The sequence below is a fragment of the Doryrhamphus excisus genome, chromosome 16 (assembly GCF_030265055.1).
Source record: "Doryrhamphus excisus isolate RoL2022-K1 chromosome 16, RoL_Dexc_1.0, whole genome shotgun sequence".
In the NCBI taxonomy this organism is placed as follows: domain Eukaryota; kingdom Metazoa; phylum Chordata; class Actinopteri; order Syngnathiformes; family Syngnathidae; genus Doryrhamphus; species Doryrhamphus excisus.
In genome coordinates this window covers 16,050,597-16,068,426 of record NC_080481.1, presented here as the reverse complement: position 1 = coordinate 16,068,426, position 17,830 = coordinate 16,050,597, and the positions used below count along the sequence as shown (strand labels likewise).

The 17,830-nt window shown below is 42.7% G+C and overlaps 2 protein-coding genes across 4 annotated transcripts; both read left to right on the top strand.

Moving 5' to 3' along the window:
* The first annotated feature begins 886 nt into the window (after positions 1 to 886).
* LOC131104348 (probable nuclear hormone receptor HR38) lies at positions 887 to 5,465 on the top strand. 3 transcript variants are annotated; one of them, XM_058051419.1, is made up of 7 exons: positions 887 to 1,284; positions 1,899 to 2,655; positions 2,738 to 2,867; positions 3,638 to 3,720; positions 3,803 to 4,005; positions 4,109 to 4,287; positions 4,715 to 5,465. In XM_058051419.1, exons 2-7 carry the CDS (start codon positions 1,909 to 1,911, stop codon positions 4,963 to 4,965), a joined length of 1,593 nt encoding a protein of 530 aa, XP_057907402.1. In that variant the 5' UTR covers positions 887 to 1,284; positions 1,899 to 1,908; the 3' UTR covers positions 4,966 to 5,465. The 3 variants fall into 3 exon arrangements, with proteins under 3 accessions (XP_057907402.1, XP_057907400.1, XP_057907401.1); XM_058051417.1 differs by having other exon boundaries at positions 3,563 to 3,720; XM_058051418.1 differs by lacking the exon at positions 887 to 1,284 and having other exon boundaries at positions 1,633 to 2,655; positions 3,563 to 3,720.
* A 6,620-nt stretch (positions 5,466 to 12,085) lies between these two features.
* Positions 12,086 to 16,699, top strand: gpr173 (G protein-coupled receptor 173). Its single transcript, XM_058051812.1, has 2 exons — positions 12,086 to 12,984; positions 13,760 to 16,699. The coding sequence occupies exon 2, from the start codon at positions 13,958 to 13,960 to the stop codon at positions 15,167 to 15,169; it is 1,212 nt and encodes a 403-aa protein (XP_057907795.1). The 5' UTR covers positions 12,086 to 12,984; positions 13,760 to 13,957; the 3' UTR covers positions 15,170 to 16,699.
* Positions 16,700 to 17,830: the final 1,131 nt, after the last annotated feature.

The following is a 17,830-nucleotide window of genomic DNA, read 5'->3' as shown; positions in this document are numbered from 1 at the left end:
AAAATAAAAATAAAAATAAAAATAAAAATAAAAATAAAAATAAAAATAAAAATAAAAATAAAAATAAAAATAAAAATAAAAATAAAAATTAAATAAAAAAACTGCTCTATGGGTGTAATAGTATTTAAAAAAGAAAAAAACGTTTGCAAGAACACATGAACAGTACAGATTCCAAAGGCTGTATTGTTTATTTTGGGATGCCACTGACACCACCTTATCTTCTCAAATAAAAATAAAAATAAAAATAAAAATAAAAATAAAAATAAAAATAAAAATAAAAATAAAAATAAAAATAAAAATAAAAATAAAAATAAAAATAAAAATAAAAATAAAAATAAAAATAAAAATAAAAATAAAAATAAAAATAAAAATAAAAATAAAATAAAAAAACTGCTCTATGGGTGTAATAGTATTTAAAAAAGAAAAAAACGTTTGCAAGAACACATGAACAGTACAGATTCCAAAGGCTGTATTGTTTATTTTGGGATGCCACTGACACCACCTTATCTTCTCAAATAAAAATAAAAATAAAAATAAAAATAAAAATAAAAATAAAAATAAAAATAAAAATAAAAATAAAAATAAAAATAAAAATAAAAATAAAAATAAAAATAAAAATAAAAATAAAAATAAAAATGAAAATGAAAATGAAAATAAAAATAAAAATACTGCTCTATGGATATAATAGTATTAAAAAAGAAAACGTTTGCAAGTCAATCATGACTACAAAACATTTCTAAATACATACATAATTTTTTAAAGTGGCTAAATCTTTTAGAACTGCTCTTCTTTTCAGATAGTAAATAATAAAAGACAAATAAATAGATAGCCCTACAAAAACATACATATACTTCCTGTTTTTTATCTACATCAGTGGTGTCACGTGTAGGGCAGACAGCGTCTTCCTGCTCTAAATAAAAAGGATGTTAAACTTTATCACGTTTTCATCATCATGCGTGTCTTCCGAGTGCGTGTGCGAGTGCGTGTGTGTGTGTGCGTATATTTAAAACAATGCTGTGGTTGTTCACTATGTGCGTCAACGGAATCCCGGAGTGCGTCGTTGTAAACCCATTCTCCGGAAGACTCGCTGTGATTGGTCACAGCTACGACGTCTCCCGCCCACCGCCCTGCCTTGTATGGAAAGCTGTCTCTGACGTCATGGATACGCCCGAGCCTGCTATAAAGAAGTGTAAGAGCCACCAAAGGGACTACCCTTTAGCTGGGAGATACAGATGATGAGAGAGCGCTGCTGAAGAGCGACCTGTTTCTAGCCTTTCTACACAGGTAAGAGACGCTTTTGTTTGTTCCTTTTCCATAGACATTTTATTAAGTACACTTACAGGAAGTGCTTCACCTACAGTCTGGTCAGTAGAATATACAGTAAACATGGCTAGATCTAGATATTACATTTCTACATGTAATGTTAGTTTGTGTCATTATGATTTATTTTAATTTAAACGAACTAAATGTCTATTTTATAATCAATTAAATAACTGATGTTAAAGAAAGTGACACCTAAAATAGTATAATAATGAATTTAAGGCTGCTGGATGGATTATCAGAAGGGCAAAGTCGCCCCTTAACCCTGAGACCTCAATATGCTCACATCTCTCCGGTAGCCTTTGATTTACAATGTGACGACTGATTCATGGTGCCATCACTAAAAATACTACTTTTTTTTAATACGCATGCCACAAACAGGACCCGGTTTTTTATCATATGCTGGGTGTGGCATCAACATGTTGTACAGTTGCACTCAAAATGGGCAATTAAATGTGATCAGTTGAAAACTAAAAATTCTATTTCGAATTTACAATGAAGTTTTATCATTTTAAGTGTTGATTCATTGTTGCTTTATTATTATTATTATTTTTCTTTTGCTGTGATTTTCCTTTCAGTTTTGTAGCCATGACCTGCATACACCCCCAGCACGAATCTCGGCCCTACAATAACAACCTGGTCAGCTCGGAGCCTCAAAGCCCAGACTTGATCTCAAGGCTGGACCACCTCTCTGCCCCGTCCCTGCCCAGCATCAGCTCCATGGCGGCCGCTCAATCAAGCACCTTTGACAGCTACTCGTGCCAGTTCACCGCAACGCCGGCCCATCTCACTCCAGGCCAGGAGAGCCCATTCAAGCTGGATGACCTCCAGGTTTACGGTTGTTACCCCGGTGCGTTCAAGTTCACTTACCCAGACGAGGCCCTCTCCCCTTGTGGGTCTGATTATTTTGGCAGCTCAGCGTCAGTTTCGACTCCTTCTACCCCCAATTTGCAAAGTCATCCCGCGCCCACCTGGAACCTATCCTGTGGGGCGTATTCACCCGGTGCAGGGTACTGGGCAGCTGAGGATATCGCAGCAGTACCACATGTGCCATCTTTCATCACATTTGGTTCGGGGACTGTGGAGGAGTTGTCTCCTTTGGGGCAACCCCACCTGCGAGAGCATGATGCTTTCACTGACGCAGCATCGCTCACCTTTCCCAACCTCGCCACAGACGCATGCGGCCATGATGCCGCCGATCACCTGGACGGGAGTTTGCCACTGAAATTAAAAAGCCTACGAGGGAATGAGGGCTGTTGCGCCGTTTGCGGGGACAGTGCCTCGTGCCAGCACTATGGGGTTCGAACCTGTGAGGGATGCAAAGGCTTTTTTAAGGTAATCACACTTTTTTTTACTCTAAGTATCTGCACAAGGCATTTGTCACAATCATACTCATTATTATTTTCATTGACTATAGCGGACAGTACAGAAGAATTCCAAGTATGTTTGCCTGGCCAATAAGAACTGTCCTGTGGACAAGAGGAGGAGGAATCGCTGCCAGTTTTGTCGCTTCCAGAAATGTCTCGCTGTAGGGATGGTGAAGGAAGGTGAGTTCAAAAAAATTGAAACAAAAATCTCAATGTTAAAAATGATCCGATGATCCGATACAAGAGCTGTTCATTTCCAGTAATAATGTAACAATCTGTGTACATTACATACTACAGTAAACCTCGGATATATCGGATTCAATTGTTCCCACTGGTTTTGTCCGATATAAGCGAAATCCATTATATGCGTATACCGGAAAATGTCCGTTTTACGCATATATCGGATTTACATCCGGTATATGCGTAAATCGGATTTTATCCGTTATAAAAAGGCACTTCCTTGACTATGTTTCCAATGTACCTGGACGCGCAGGCAACGCTGCAAACGCTGCAAATGACGTCGTATAGCGGCCTGTCACGATTCGGCGAATCGGAGCGCCACGATGCGGCCATCCGATATATGCGAGGGAAATTTAATGGAAATGCATTGGAACGGGACTGGAGATTTTGTCCGAAATAGGCGAAATCCGTTATAAAAAATCCGATATATGCAATGAATTTTTATTGGAAATGCGTTACAGAAAAATCGGTTCTTTTTTATCTGTCCGTTGTGAGCGAATTTCCGATATATCCGAGTCCGATATATCCGAGGTTTACTGTATGTACTGTTTTTGTAGTTTGTATAAGTGTACATCTATACTTCATACAGAGAGCTGATCAACACTGATCTTACCCCCCCCCACGTGTATTTACAGTTGTGAGGAAAGACAGCCTCAAAGGTCGAAGAGGTCGTCTGCCCTCCAAGCCTAAAGTTGTTGTTGCCCACACAGTGTCGCCAGTGAGCATGATCGCATCTCTTGTTAGAGCTCACATCGACTCAAATCCCAATGACGGACAAGTGGATTATTCCGAGGTAAAAACAGTATTACTTCCTTTAGGAGTGATTCTACTCAAAGGGGCATCCATTTGAACACTGTCTTGTCTTGTGATTCTAGTATGATGAAATAGACGTCTGCGCCAATCAGAAAGAGGACGCCAGTGATGTCAAACAGGTCTACGACTTGCTCATGGCCTCTTTGGAGGTCATCAGAAAGTGGGCGAAGTGTATCCCGGGTTTCTGTGAGTTCTCCTCAAAAGATCAAGAACTGCTTTTGGAGTCTGCGTTTGTTGAACTCTTCATCCTGCGTCTCGCTTATCGGTGAGTTGGACTTCCTTTGAAATCTGCATCTCCAAACAATGCAAAGTTTGGAGACATTTAGTTGCATGGACATAATTTAAAGTGAGTGTTGTCGTTTCCCCAGGTCAAACCCTGAAACGAACAAGCTAGTCTTCTGTAACGGTAAAGTCCTTCACAAGACCCAGTGTGTCAAAGGATTTGGGGACTGGATTGATTCAATCATGGAGTTTTCTCAAAATCTCCATCGCATGAAGCTGGATGTCTCCTCCTTCTCCTGCCTCACAGCGTTGGTCATTATTACGGGTAAGAACCTCTAATCCACTGACACCCACCGCTAAAATCAGAGGGTTGAAGGGGGGGGGGGGGGGGGTGGAGACAGTTTTTACGAGGTCTCTGGTTCCACTGCTGGGTACAGTGCAAGATGGTTATGCAACTCAAGGACTGACAGAACAGGTGTTGGACAAACTGTAACACAACCTCAAGCACAACAAAAGAAACATTAGTGGTTTACTTTTTAAAACCTTTGTGGATTGTTACCACACACCAAAAGGGTTGTATTGTTTTGTTTTGTTTTTTTGCTAAGCAACCATTGATCAGAATCGACCTAGAAGTTGATACGTTGGGATCATGGGTGGTCTGGAGCCAATTCCAGTTGACTGAAAGACATCCTGGAATCAATCACAGGGCGTTGTTTACATATGAAATTAATATACAATTATCTTCTTCTTAGACCGACATGGTCTCCAGGAGCCAAAGCGAGTGGAAGACTTGCAGAATCAGCTCATCACCAGCCTGAAAGACCACGTGTCGGGCTGCCCCTTCTCCCGTCCGAACTATTTGTCCAGATTGCTTGGGAAGCTGCCCGAGTTAAGGACACTGTGCACTCAAGGCCTCCAACGCATCTTCTACCTTAAATTAGAAGATCTGGTCCCACCGCCTCCAATTGTGGAGAAAATATTCATGGACTCACTTCCGTTTTGAGTGCCATGGTGTGAGACAGCACATGGATCCGGGGTCAAAGAGGGCTATTTCTTCATCCAGTCCAGTACTGTACATGTGGGAGAATAAAGCAACGAACGGACCAAAGTCGTGACTGTTTACATACGAGGTGCCATGAATGGTATCAGCTGTGATGGAGGGAAGATGGACGCATTGTTCAAACTCTCACAAACTAAAATGTGCTGTCTTTTCACAGTTTACTATAGTTGTTTTGGGACAATTACACATAAACATGCCCAATCATTATTGTGCCTTTACTTAATAATAATGTCATAGAACCACTGGCTGTTGTTTGATGTCGTTTCCTTTCCTTAAATCATGGGTATTTTAAATGGGTGTGTGGTCTCCACCAAAATAATCAGTACCGTTCATGTATCATGAATAGCTTTGGAGCAGCTACCATACTGTGTGTCTTATACACTGGCTTGTTAAGTTTGTGTTACCGCAGAATTGTATTTTTACTTACGCTGTTTTCTCTGCACTTGAGCTTGGAATAAAATATTATGTTTCATAACCATGTATCTGTTGCTTTTATTTGACATATTGAAAGTTATTTCCAACTTCTGCAAGTAGCAATACAAGCATTGTTGTGGGCCAAATAATCGATTGAGCATAGAAAATGTGTGGATGTATAATATACAGTGGAGTAGATGTGCACTGTATACTGAGAATTGCAACTATAACGTTTGGGCACCCCTGGTAATTTTCAGGATTTTCCTTTATAAATCATAAATGTCTGTTAAATATATCATATAGCAGACAAGCACAGTGATAGATAAGAAGTGAAATGAAGTTTATAGGATTTACAGGAAGTGTGCAATAATGAAGAGTAGCACCATGGTGGCCTCAAAACAACTGTCAAATAACCGGAGAGCAAATATTGTTCAACATCACAGTTTAGGGCAGGGGTCAGCAACCCAAAATGTTGATAGAGCCATATTGGACCAAAAAAACAAATGTGTCTGGAGACTTATACGCCTCACAATGAAGGCAACACATGCTGTATGTATCTATATTAGCAATATTAGCATACTATCAAAATGACTAAGCAGCTGCCCTCTTTTGACACGCAACCAACATAGTTATCCTTGTGTTAACTTATTATTTATATTATTTATTTATATTTATACTTTTTCAGCTCCCAACCGCAGTAAGGGCGACCTGACTTCAACAGAAAAGGAAAATGTAACTTGTTGCTTTCAACCAACTTTATTTAAACATTCCAGTCCCGAGTAATTTAACACCGGACGAACTTCCTGGTTCAAAGGTCATGCAAGTCCGCGCTACATAATAGCTGTCCGATATAAATGCCTGTAACACTCGGACCCAAGCAACAAAACACAATAAAATCCAATAATTCCAAATATATACTGACGAAAATCAGAAATCACTTTATAAAAACAGCCACTTTTTTACTAAATATGTGACTATGACAGGATTGTGTTCTTACCTGTTTAATGTGACTTCTGTTTTCGGACACGACTGGTCAGCTTCTCAACATCGGACATGGAAGATGAATGCAATGAATGCAAATCATTCGGTCCAAGAAACGTTTAATCCTCTGTTCTCCTCAGTTATTTTTCTCTTTTTCCCGTTGGGATCCACGGCCCATCACACAGCCGCCGTTTTATTTACAAACCTGCCCGGCATCCCGCCATGCTAATAGAAACGTGTGTCGCAGGCTATGACGTAAATCTTCTTTGACAGAAATGTTGACATTTAATATTTACTCTACATATTTTTACAGCATTGGAAAACTTTATGGATGTTTGTGTCATGTTTGTCCTCCTACAGAAACCATATTAAAAAAAATATATATTTCTCTTTTTTCCATTTTCAAACATTTTTCAAAAAGCTTCAGGTCGCCACTAGGGCGGCGCTAAAGAGCCGACATCCACCTTAAACACTGCTCAAATTCTACTAAGGCATTCATGCAGAGGAACAAGTACATCGTTCTGGAATGGCCAACTCATTCCCCAGACCTAAATATTATTGGAAAAATCTGTGGTGTGATTTAAAGCGGGCTGTTAAAACCTGACTCAACTGGAGTCACTCGGTATCAAGTGACCCACCATGCCTTGACATCATCCTCTTCGCAGTTCCCCGCTGTCATGCCGGGGCGCGTGCATGACAAGATGAAAGTTCCGCTGCAAATCAGAGCTTTAAGAGCCACGTATCTTCATTCCGTGCAGCTCATACAAGGAATTCCTGTATTAGAATTCCAATCATCTTAACAGAGGCTTCCGAGTACATGCTCCTGTGCAGGGCTCTGCAGGGCATCCATCCATTTTTTTTTTTTTGGTGCCATTTATCCTGTTCTCAAGCACAAGTCATGTGTTCTGTTCACACCCGCCTTGAGCTTCAGCTGTATTGTAACATGCATGATTGTGTAGCAGGTTATCAGTTACAGTGCTAAAAATTCTTCTAGCTTCCTTACACTTGGCTTGTCATGATTCTGTTCTGTTCCAAGGTCATTTCAGACACTCGGTAGACATATTATTACATCTCAAAGTGCTTTTAAATTTGAATTATCCCAAGCAGCAGGAGCTGATCTCGTCCCTGTCTTGAGTTTCATATGCCGGTGTTGTATGGTAACAAAATAAGTCCAAGAACTTGATAACCTTGCAAATGTTCGACTTATGCAAGACGATCAAATGGATAACATTGAGTCTAAAGTATTTCTCTATCTGTAAATGGAAGAGAATGTCACATTTATGATGTATACCCAACACATGCCTGAAACTTGTTTGCGGAGCACCGAGGAGTCTGTGAGAGCATGATGACTTTCATCAAGGTCACAGCTTGGCGAGTCTTACAATGTGACAAATGAATAACATTTTGAGACGCCACTGTGACGCAACACAGACGGGTATACCAAGTAACTGACTACTCGGTATGGGAGTGGATGCATAAAAATGACCACTCAGTTCATAAGTACATCTGGTGGGCAGGGTTGGAATTATATATTTGGCATTAGACGGGGAAATATCGGTGGTTTTGCAAACATTTCAGGAAGATTTTGTTGTGACAGACACCATTTTACTGTATATGATGCCCTATTTATGTACAGCATCACTCAATTTTGATTTAAATGAAAAAAGTGTATTGCTGTGTTATATAGTTGTGATGTGTTGCCATGACATACAGCCACGATTCTTCCTGTGTGTACGGAAAGAAAACAAAGCCAACAAGGAGGTTCAGTTTCACTTGCAGAAGAGAAGGCAACGACGGTATTGCACGTGGTCTCTTCCGAGGGGTCGTATCTCATCGTGACACAGCAGCCCACGGTCTGTCTGAGCACTTCCAATAATAGCTGCAACAAAAATAGATGGTCATCACATGAAATCAATAATGTCAATTAGATGTGACAAAGGGGGCTGCCTGCTCCCACAGAGAGATTATCTTGGCATTTATCACTCTAATTCACATTTCTTTTTTTTTTTAAGATTTCCAGAATAGAAAGCAAGGTAAATTATGCTGGCAAATATTGCAGTTTATTTAACAGAAGCTGATTTAGCAATGCATGAAATATACATGAAATAAAATTGTCCATTCCATATTTTTAATAATATTTATGCTGTCAAACAGGTAGTAGTTTTTAGTTTTCCGTGCCTACTGTCACCAAACACTTGCTGCCATCTAGTGGCTACTTAACGACATAGCATAATTTGTTAAATAAAAGGCTGCTAAAAAAAAATCAGGAAATTGACCCAACATTCATTCATTCATTCATTCATTCATTCGTACACCCTGGACTGGTCGCCAGCCAATCACAGGGCACATGTAGTCAAACAACCATGCACACTCACATTCATACCTATGGATGAAGGGTGATGGATACAGGCTGCACGGCGCTCGAGTGGTTAGCACGCAGACCTCACAGCTATGAGACCCGGGTTCTGTGTGGAGTTTGCATGTTCTCCCCGTGCATGCGTGGGTTTTCTCCGGGTACTCCGGTTTCCTCCCACATTCCAAAAACATGCTAGGTTAATTGGCGACTCCAAATTGTCCATATAGGTATGAATGTGAGTGTGAATGGTTGTTTGTCTATATGTGCCCTGTGATTGGCTGAAGACCAGTCCAGGGTGTACCCCGCCCTCTCGCCCAAAGACAGCAGGGATAGGCTCCCCGCGACCCTCATGAGGATAAGCGCTAGAAAGTGAATGAATGAATGCATTTAATAAATGTGTGAGACTCTTTTAGACCTGGATTCTGTTGTGAGTGAACAATAGCAATTAAAGAGAGAAAAGGAGGGTTCTGTAGCTAAATCTAATCTAATAATTACAGTAACTTTCAATGTAAAAAACGTCTAAATGACTTGCAGTTTTTCATCATTCGCTGGTGGTGAGCGAGGACCGACTGTTATAGCGCTGGAATGTCTTTTCCAGCTAACGTGAAATAGAAAGAAAATCACTGCTTTTTGTTATTTGTTTCCTCTGTGAGCCGTCACTGTGCTTCCACTGTTAACATGTTAACAGATTGCACCTCATCCATCTGGTCCCTGTGACCGAGAGAATCCATCTGTTGATGGCACATTGTCCACTCACGCTGCAGCATAGGTGGATGGATGCTGTGATGCTGTCTCCTGAAACTGCTAAACTAATTTAGCCTTTGTATTGACTGAATATGTCCAACTATTATCACTAAGTTGCAGTCGCTAGCACGGACAATGCCGACATAAAGCAGGAGCCTATCCCAGAGGCGAGAGGCGGGGTACACCCTGGACTGGTGGCCAGCCAATCACAGGGCACATATAGACAAACAACCATTCACACTCACATTCATACCTATGGACAATTTGGAGTCGCTAATTAACCTAGCATGTTTTTGGAATGTGGGAGGAAACCGGCGTACCCGGAGAAAACCCACGCATGCACGGGGAGAACATGCAAACTCCACACAGAGATGGCCGAGGGTGGAATTGAACTTGATTCTCCGAGCTGTGAGGTCTCCGCGCTAACCACTCGACCACCGTACAGCCCCCCTGAGTACATAATACTGAAAATGCAGGGTTACAGTTACAGTGATTGACTATGGCATATTATTAGTCATAAATTGGGGGAGTTCACCACTGAAAGGCTGCTCATCAAGTCCCAACTAATGATTGGCTACATTAGCTATGTATCCGTTCTCAGAGTGGGCGGGGCATAAACAGCAATCAGGTGTGGTTTATTACACACAAACATGAACACATATTTTTTTTCCCTTTTCTGTGTATTATAATAACATGAGAGAATTAGTTAATACGAGATAGCTAACAATGCACGTCATTGGGACACAGCTACTTAGACGCTACTTAGAAGCCCTAACAAAAAACGGCAACAGTGTGGAGCACCGTGGGCATGCCCAGAAGAAGGCCGTGGGCTGAATAAATTAAAACAGACCATTTAGGCGGGAAGCACAAATCTAAGGAAATACAGCTGGAATAGGTGCAGATTCTGGAAGATCTAGAAAGTTTTCTGTGCGGGTTATTGTGTCTAGTTGCTCTATCGGAGTCGGTAACTCAACACGGGAACCATGACACTCGCTGAAAATGTGAATCAGTTCTGAAAAAGGCGGGGCCTCAGTCCACCACGCAAACGGTATACGTAGCTTAGCTTACGATATAGCTAACAATAGAAGTTCCAGTGGCTACTAAAGCTATACTGCTGTACAAGATGTACACTGACTATACTAAAGTATATATCCACTTTTATACAATACTGTGTACTCTGGCGAGCTTTCCCTGGGGTTTGCGTTCTTTAGTTTACATGATGAATCAGCATCTTCTGTTGGCATGACACCATGACTACAGAGATACACATGAGCCCCGCATGCATATTTGCAGTCTGTTTCACCACATCAAGCAAAGCTGGATGCTCTCTGGAGGCCAGTCGCTAAAAGCACCGATGTAACTTTAATGGCGCCAGACTCACTGCTGCTCTACGCTGTTTCTCCACGGAGAGCGGAAGAAAACGGGACTGTGTCTGGAAAATGTTCATCACTTGTATGTGCATTAAATGGGAATAAAACAAATGTTGGAATATCAAATTGTATAACTTCATACATGCTAGAATGTTGTTGTTTTCACAGATTTGCTTGTTGTGTTTATGTGATTTATCGGGTATATATAGGGTATATATGGACAAATTTGTTGTGGATGATTGTCAATATACATATAATGGGGGGGTGGGGGGTTGCCACCTGTCATACTTCCAATAAAGAAAGGTGATCAAAGAAAATGAATTAGCTCCTATTAGTTCCTACCGCGACACCCATTATCAACTGACATTCTTAGACTGACCGATAGAGGGCGCCAGAGTGCAGTCCTGCTTTAGTTATAGTTATCGCCTTCTTATACAGACCGTGTGGTCTAATGAAATGGCCTTTTTAGATTAACCGCAATGTTGACTGGTAAGTGTGTTCAGACTGTGTTTCATTGAAAAAAATACTGTTTCAGTTTAGAGACACCCCCCTCCACACACACGCACAAACACACGAAAAAAACGTTTTTTGTCACCTGTCATACCTCCGGTAAAGAAAAGTGATCAAAGAAAATGAATTAGCAAGTTCCTAGCGCGACACCCATTATCAACTGACATTCTTAGACTGACCGATAGAGGGCGCCAGAGTGCAGTCCTGCTTTAGTGTGTTTCACTGAAAAAAATACAGTTTCAGTTCAGAGACCCCCCTCCTACACACACAAAAACACAAAAAAAAGGGGGGAAATTTTGTCGGGGATTGTTGCTTTTGTCACCTGTCATACTTCCAGTAAAGAAAAGTGATCAAAGAAAATGAATTAGCAAGTTCCTACCGCGCCACCCATTTTAAACCGACATTCTTAGACTGACCGATAGAGGACGCCAGAGTGCAGTCCTGCTTTCGTTATAGTTATCTCCTTATTATACATTATTTTATGAAATGGCCTTTTTAGATTAACCGCAATGTTGACTGGTAAGTGTGTTCAGACTGTGAATACGGTTTTTTCACTGAAAAAAAAAATACAGTTTCAGTTTAGAGACACCCCCCCTCCCACACACACACACACACACACACACACAAACACACGACACTCGTCCTCCTCCTCTCTCCTGTCCCTCCCCTCTCCGAACAGAACCGAGCGATTCCGCAAATATACGAGCTGCGTCCGAGCAAGCAGCCATAATTGGGATTATTCAGGAATAATTCGCTCAATCGAGTTGACTTGCCTTGGTGTTCTTTTTCCCTCTCCTCCCTCGGTGTTCGTGATTTCGACGTCGTTACTGACGATGTGAATCTATTCCTTTGCCTGTTTTGATGGTGTCATGGACGAGGCGTCTTTTTTTATGTACGCTGGACTGTAAAAGCATCGCCGGAAAGGAAAACAAAGGCTGCATTTGAATCGTTGCGAGGAAATGCATGGGCCTTTTTTTCCCCCCCACCAGAAAGATGGAGAAAAAGACGTATGGAGGCGCTTGTCTGTGTGGACTGATTGTTCCGGTGCCAGTATCCCAAATACACGTCAAGACCATTCATTTAGGGGCCGCACGGTCGTTTTTACCCCCCTCTCTCCGCCGTCTGTGGGTGGGTTTTTATAAGCATTGAAAATCTGACATCATTTGGATAAATGAACAGAAGAAGATAGTTTTCATTTGTCCTTTCTGGAGAAGCCACCTTCGACGTGATGCAGCACAGAAGACTCTTTGCACGACCGATGCTCAAATGAAACTGGATATATATCTCTCTCTTTTTTTTTTTTTTAATTTAAATCTTTTCGTCGCCATTCACCTTTTTAAATGTGGCTCACTATCTTCATCCCGGATTGTGTGATCAGCTGTTGTATCGTCTGGAGGTGTTGTGTTGATCATATGTTCCGATACCCTTTTGGATGGATTAATGCATAACAGGTGTTGTTGAATGCCGAGCGCACAACATGAGGCTTTATTATGTGCTCTTGTCTCCGTGCGAGCAACGGTGAGACAAAGCGACTCCTATTTTTTTTTTTTATGTTTTTTTTTTTTCTTGCACAAATGAGGATGCAAGGTATGTGTATCTCTATGCACAAACACACACACACATAAACACGCATAGATTATGACACCTGTTTGTGTTTTTTTTTTTTTGTTTTTTTTTTTAAAAGCCCATCCCGGCCCAACTGACATGGCAGCCTCCTCTATATAAAATATTAGTCAAGGTGGCAAATGGCTTGTATGATATATATATATGTGATATGAATATGAGCTTATTGCTTTCTGCATGGCCTACATTGACAAGGCCCACCCAGACTAGCACAGCACCAGAGTGTTTCACACCAGCCGTAATGCATTCATGAAAAATCATCATCTTTTGCAGACCCCCCCTGCCATATTAATTACAATAAATTTAGCACGTTTGCATTTTGATACATCCAGCGTCCTTTTTCCCCCCCGACATACAAAACGCACCATTTTTCATTTGCAACATCTCAGTTTGTTGGACATGCCCAGTCTCCGCTTCTGCTTCTGCTTCTGCTTCTGCTCCACCCCCCCCCCCCCTCTTCTTGTACACCCCCATGCATTCACTCAAACACCCACACTTGCACAAAGTATGCGAGCTGTTGTATCTTAGCAACGGGATAGGTAATTACTGAGAGAGCCAAGGAGCTGGCATGCTCTCGAGCTGCTGATCTGATCCCAGCCTTATAGAGAAAACAGGAAGGCGCAGATTTTTGTAACGCCGTTTGCCCCGACGTTAACGGCGGTTCAAGTGTAGCGTCGCCGTAGCTGCGCATCAAGCAGGCACATCCGCCCCTTCATGAAATCTGTGTCTGTGTTCACAGGTGGCGGAGGTCGTGGACAAAGAGGAAAGATGAGTCTGATGTGTAGAAAAGGCCTCCTCTTGTAAAAAAAAGCGAGCCGAGGCGAGGCGAGGCGAGCAGACGACGGCTGTAAGAGGATCAGTAGAGCTTATAGACGGCCGCCCCCCCCCACCCACACCCCACACCCCCGAGCAGGCACGCCCGTGTGAGGCTGAGAGAATGGCCAACCAGAGCTTTGCCATCGACGGCCCGGGTAGTTTACTGGCCGTGCTAGCCTCGCAGAGCGGCCTGGCCCGAGGAGGCAGCAGCAGCAGCAGCAGCAGCAGCGATAGCGGCGCCGGCGGAGGAATCTCAGCCACAGACGTGTCGGCGTATTTTAAGTTAGTCTTCTTGGGGTTGATCATCTGTGTCAGCTTGGTGGGAAACCTCTTGGTCTCCATGCTGGTGCTACGAGACCGGACACTTCACAAGGCCCCGTATTTCTTCCTGCTGGATCTGTGCCTGGCCGATGCGGTGCGCTCGGCCGCTTGCTTCCCCTTCGTGCTGGTGTCGGTGCACAACAGCTCGGCGTGGACCTACAGCGCCTTGAGCTGCAAAGTTGTGGCGTTCATGGCCGTGCTCTTTTGTTTTCATGCTGCCTTCATGCTCTTTTGCGTGGCTGTCACGCGCTACCTTGCCATCGCCCACCACAGGTTCTACGCCAAGCGCATGACCATCTGGACCTGCGCCGCTATCATTTGCATGGTGTGGACTTTGGCGGTCGCAATGGCGTTCCCGCCCGTCTTCGACGTGGGGACGTACAAGTTCATCCGCGATGAGGATCAGTGCATTTTTGAACACCGCTACCTGAAGACCAACGACACCCTGGGCTTCATGCTCATGTTGGCCGTGGTGGTCCTGGCCACGCACGGCTTCTACGCCAAATTGCTGCTCTTCGAGTACAGGCACCGCAAAATGAAACCAGTCCAGCTCGTGCCGGCTATCAGCCAGAACTGGACCTTCCACGGTCCGGGCGCCACGGGCCAAGCCGCGGCTAACTGGATCGCAGGCTTCGGCCGAGGCCCGATGCCGCCGACTCTGCTGGGAATCAGACAGAACCTACACAATCAACACCGGCGGCTCCTGGGCATGGATGAGGTGAGATCTGAGAGGAGGTTGGGCCGCATGTTCTACACCATCACGCTGCTCTTCCTGGTCCTGTGGGCTCCCTACATCATGGCGTGCTTCTGGAGGGTATTTGTTAAGTCGTGCAGCATCCCTCACAAGTACCTCTCCATCACGGTATGGATGAGCTTCGCTCAGGCGGGAGTCAACCCCATTTTTTGTCTCCTGCTCAACGAGGATCTGAGAAAAGTACTGCGAGCTCACCTGCCCACCTACTGGAGGACTAAACAACATCTGCCCCAGGATGAGGCCTACTGCATCATGTGAGAATCTTCACCGGGAGAATGTCATTCAGAAATGAGAAGAAGAATATAGTTTGTGTCTTTTGTTGTTTTGCACAACAAAATCCAAAATTTTTTTGCCAACAAGCGCAGGCACGGTGCCATTAAAAAAAAAAAAAAAAGAATGTCGATATTTGTCTGTCAGAGGTTTGGACGGGGCACCACATCACCCCCCCCCCCAACTCTAGAATGCTTTGTATTTATGATGATGGATTCAGAGGTCACCTCACCCCTGAAAAGTGACACGGATGCCATTTTTAATATCATGTTGCCTTATTTTTCGAGGGACACAATTCAGTCTCTTGTGTCACTCCAGGCACAAAAAAAACAACAAAAAAAACTGAGCATTAAAAAATGGCTGCAGATGCTAAATCAAATATTCCGATCAGGACGTTACAGACTTGAAACACATCATAAGGAACTCAAAGAGTCTGAAAGGACGGAGCGAGCGCCTCGGACTCCTTTTCATGTCGTTCAGACGAGACCACCGAATATTGAATGGGCACTGATTTCTTTGGATACATTTCAATAGCAGTGATGAACCCACAAAAGCCCCTAATATTAATAATTACGTTTTTTTTTGTTTTTTTTGGACTTCATTTAGGCTGTGTTTGAGTTCTTTGTATCATAAAAAAAAAATGCCTGTTTTTCCTTTATTTGTAAACGATTCATGGTAAGCAGATGACACTATTTTGAAATATGACTTGATTTCATATTGTATGGACTGTACGGGAACTTATATTCCTGTTTATGTGGTTTTTTTTTTTATATCGCATTTGTGAGTAGGTGTGCAAGGGGAAGCCTGCACTGAAGTTGCTATGTCGGTGCTGCTGCGATGTCATCACTACACCTTGACCATGTTTGTATGACAACAACGCCGATGCGGTCATCATACCAGTCATGGGAGCGAGCGTGAATAAAGGAGGGCTAAAATGATGCGAAATAAAATAGCCTTGCATTATCTCATATTACACAAGCCATCAAATGGACTTGATTGATTCCTAAGTATAAAAGAAAACGCTAAATATAAATGGATAATACAAATAGAGGGATTAGAAAACGCTACAAACACACCATATTGAAGTAGTTAATGGTTATGTATATTGTATTTCTAACAAATAATCAAATAGACACTTATTTGCAGATCGATGATGATGATGATGATGACGATGACGATGACGGGGAATGTTTTTAAAGTAATGTGCTCTCAAGAGTTTAAAAAATAAGCGATTCCCATTGAGGAGGAATTTTGAATGTCCACTCATGTGTTCCCCTCCAACGTCAACCATTTGAGTGTCTGGATGGATCACACTATTTTTTTTTTTTTTCCTCCAAGCTGGAACACCAGCTGCATTGAGTCATCTCTCCAAATTAAGATTTGTGCAATGCAGTACATTAGGCATAGATAAATAATGTGCAGTCAATCTTGAATGTGGACAGTTGCACTGCAATAGCATGTATGCCACTGCATTTCAAGGGTGGTTGGGGAGGGGGAAAGGGACGGGGAAGGGGGGTTTGGGTGTTGGAGCCAACTTGTACAGATGTTGATATGGAAGTCCAATTGAAAAGTGAACTGAGGTCTGTGATTTTGACATCTGGCATTGCTTTTGCGAGATGATATTCTGTAACTGTACAGTTCAGCTGAAGTGGCTCTTTTGCCCACTCATCAATAAAGACTCTACTTTTGATGCATTCCGAGTTATGTGGTGCCTGGGAGGCGAGACGGCTGTGCCACTGCAGGGGATATTTCACTCGAAATAGACACATCAAAAAAAAAAAAATGCTATGAGGTGAGTTTGTATCTTCGCCATTCTGAGGGACGTAACATTACAGATTTTGATGATGTTAATCAGGAAACAAGGAATGATTGTCCTCAGCATTGACAACTGGGGTCATAAACTACAAAATCCATTATTTTCTATGCCGCTTATGCTCATTAGGGTTGCGGGTATGCTGGAGCCTATCCCAGCTGTCTTTAGGCAAGAGGCAGGGTACATCCTGGACTGATCGCCAGCCAATTGCATTCATACCTATGGGCAATTAACCTAACATGCATGTTTTTGGAATGTGGGAGGAAACCCGGAGAAAACTGCACACAGAGACGCCCAGGTGACGCCCAACATGCAAACCACTCACCCTCCGTGCGTCTTACATAAGCATACTTTCCAGAAAAATCAAAAAAGATGTTCCCCCCAGCCCATAACGCTAACAACATAAATGTTCCTTGTCAAAATTTCACCATTCATTTTCTACCGCTTATCCTCACGAAGGGGTGCTGGAGCCTATCCCAGCTGTCTTCGGGCGAGAGGCGGGGTACACCCTGGACTGGTGGCCAGCCAATCACAGGGCACATATAGACAAACAACCATTCACACTCACATTCATACCTATGGACAATTTGGAGTCGCTAATTAACCTAGCATGTTTTTGGAATGTGGGAGGAAACCGGAGATGCAAACATGCAAACTCCACACAGAGATGCCCAAGGGTGGAATTGAACTCGGCCTTCTCACTAACCACTCGTCCGCCATGCAGCCGAAAGTTTCACCAAATAAAGAAAATACATTTGACCTTTAGAGGTCACTCATAGTACAACATTCCTCGGTGTGACATTTATTGGAGAACAAAGCAGGACTTTTACCTATGT

What these genes read in the sequence shown, in the direction of transcription:
- LOC131104348 (XM_058051417.1), top strand. Translation starts at nt 1,909, where the DNA reads ATGACCTGCATACACCCCCAGCACGAATCTCGGCCCTACAATAACAAC. An exon ending in GATGCAAAGGCTTTTTTAAG is followed by an intron (nt 2,656 to 2,737) that starts GTAATCACACTT and finishes CATTGACTATAG; the next exon opens with CGGACAGTACAGAAGAATTC. An exon ending in AGCGTTGGTCATTATTACGG is followed by an intron (nt 4,288 to 4,714) that starts GTAAGAACCTCT and finishes TCTTCTTCTTAG; the next exon opens with ACCGACATGGTCTCCAGGAG.
- gpr173 (XM_058051812.1), top strand. Translation starts at nt 13,958, where the DNA reads ATGGCCAACCAGAGCTTTGCCATCGACGGCCCGGGTAGTTTACTGGCC.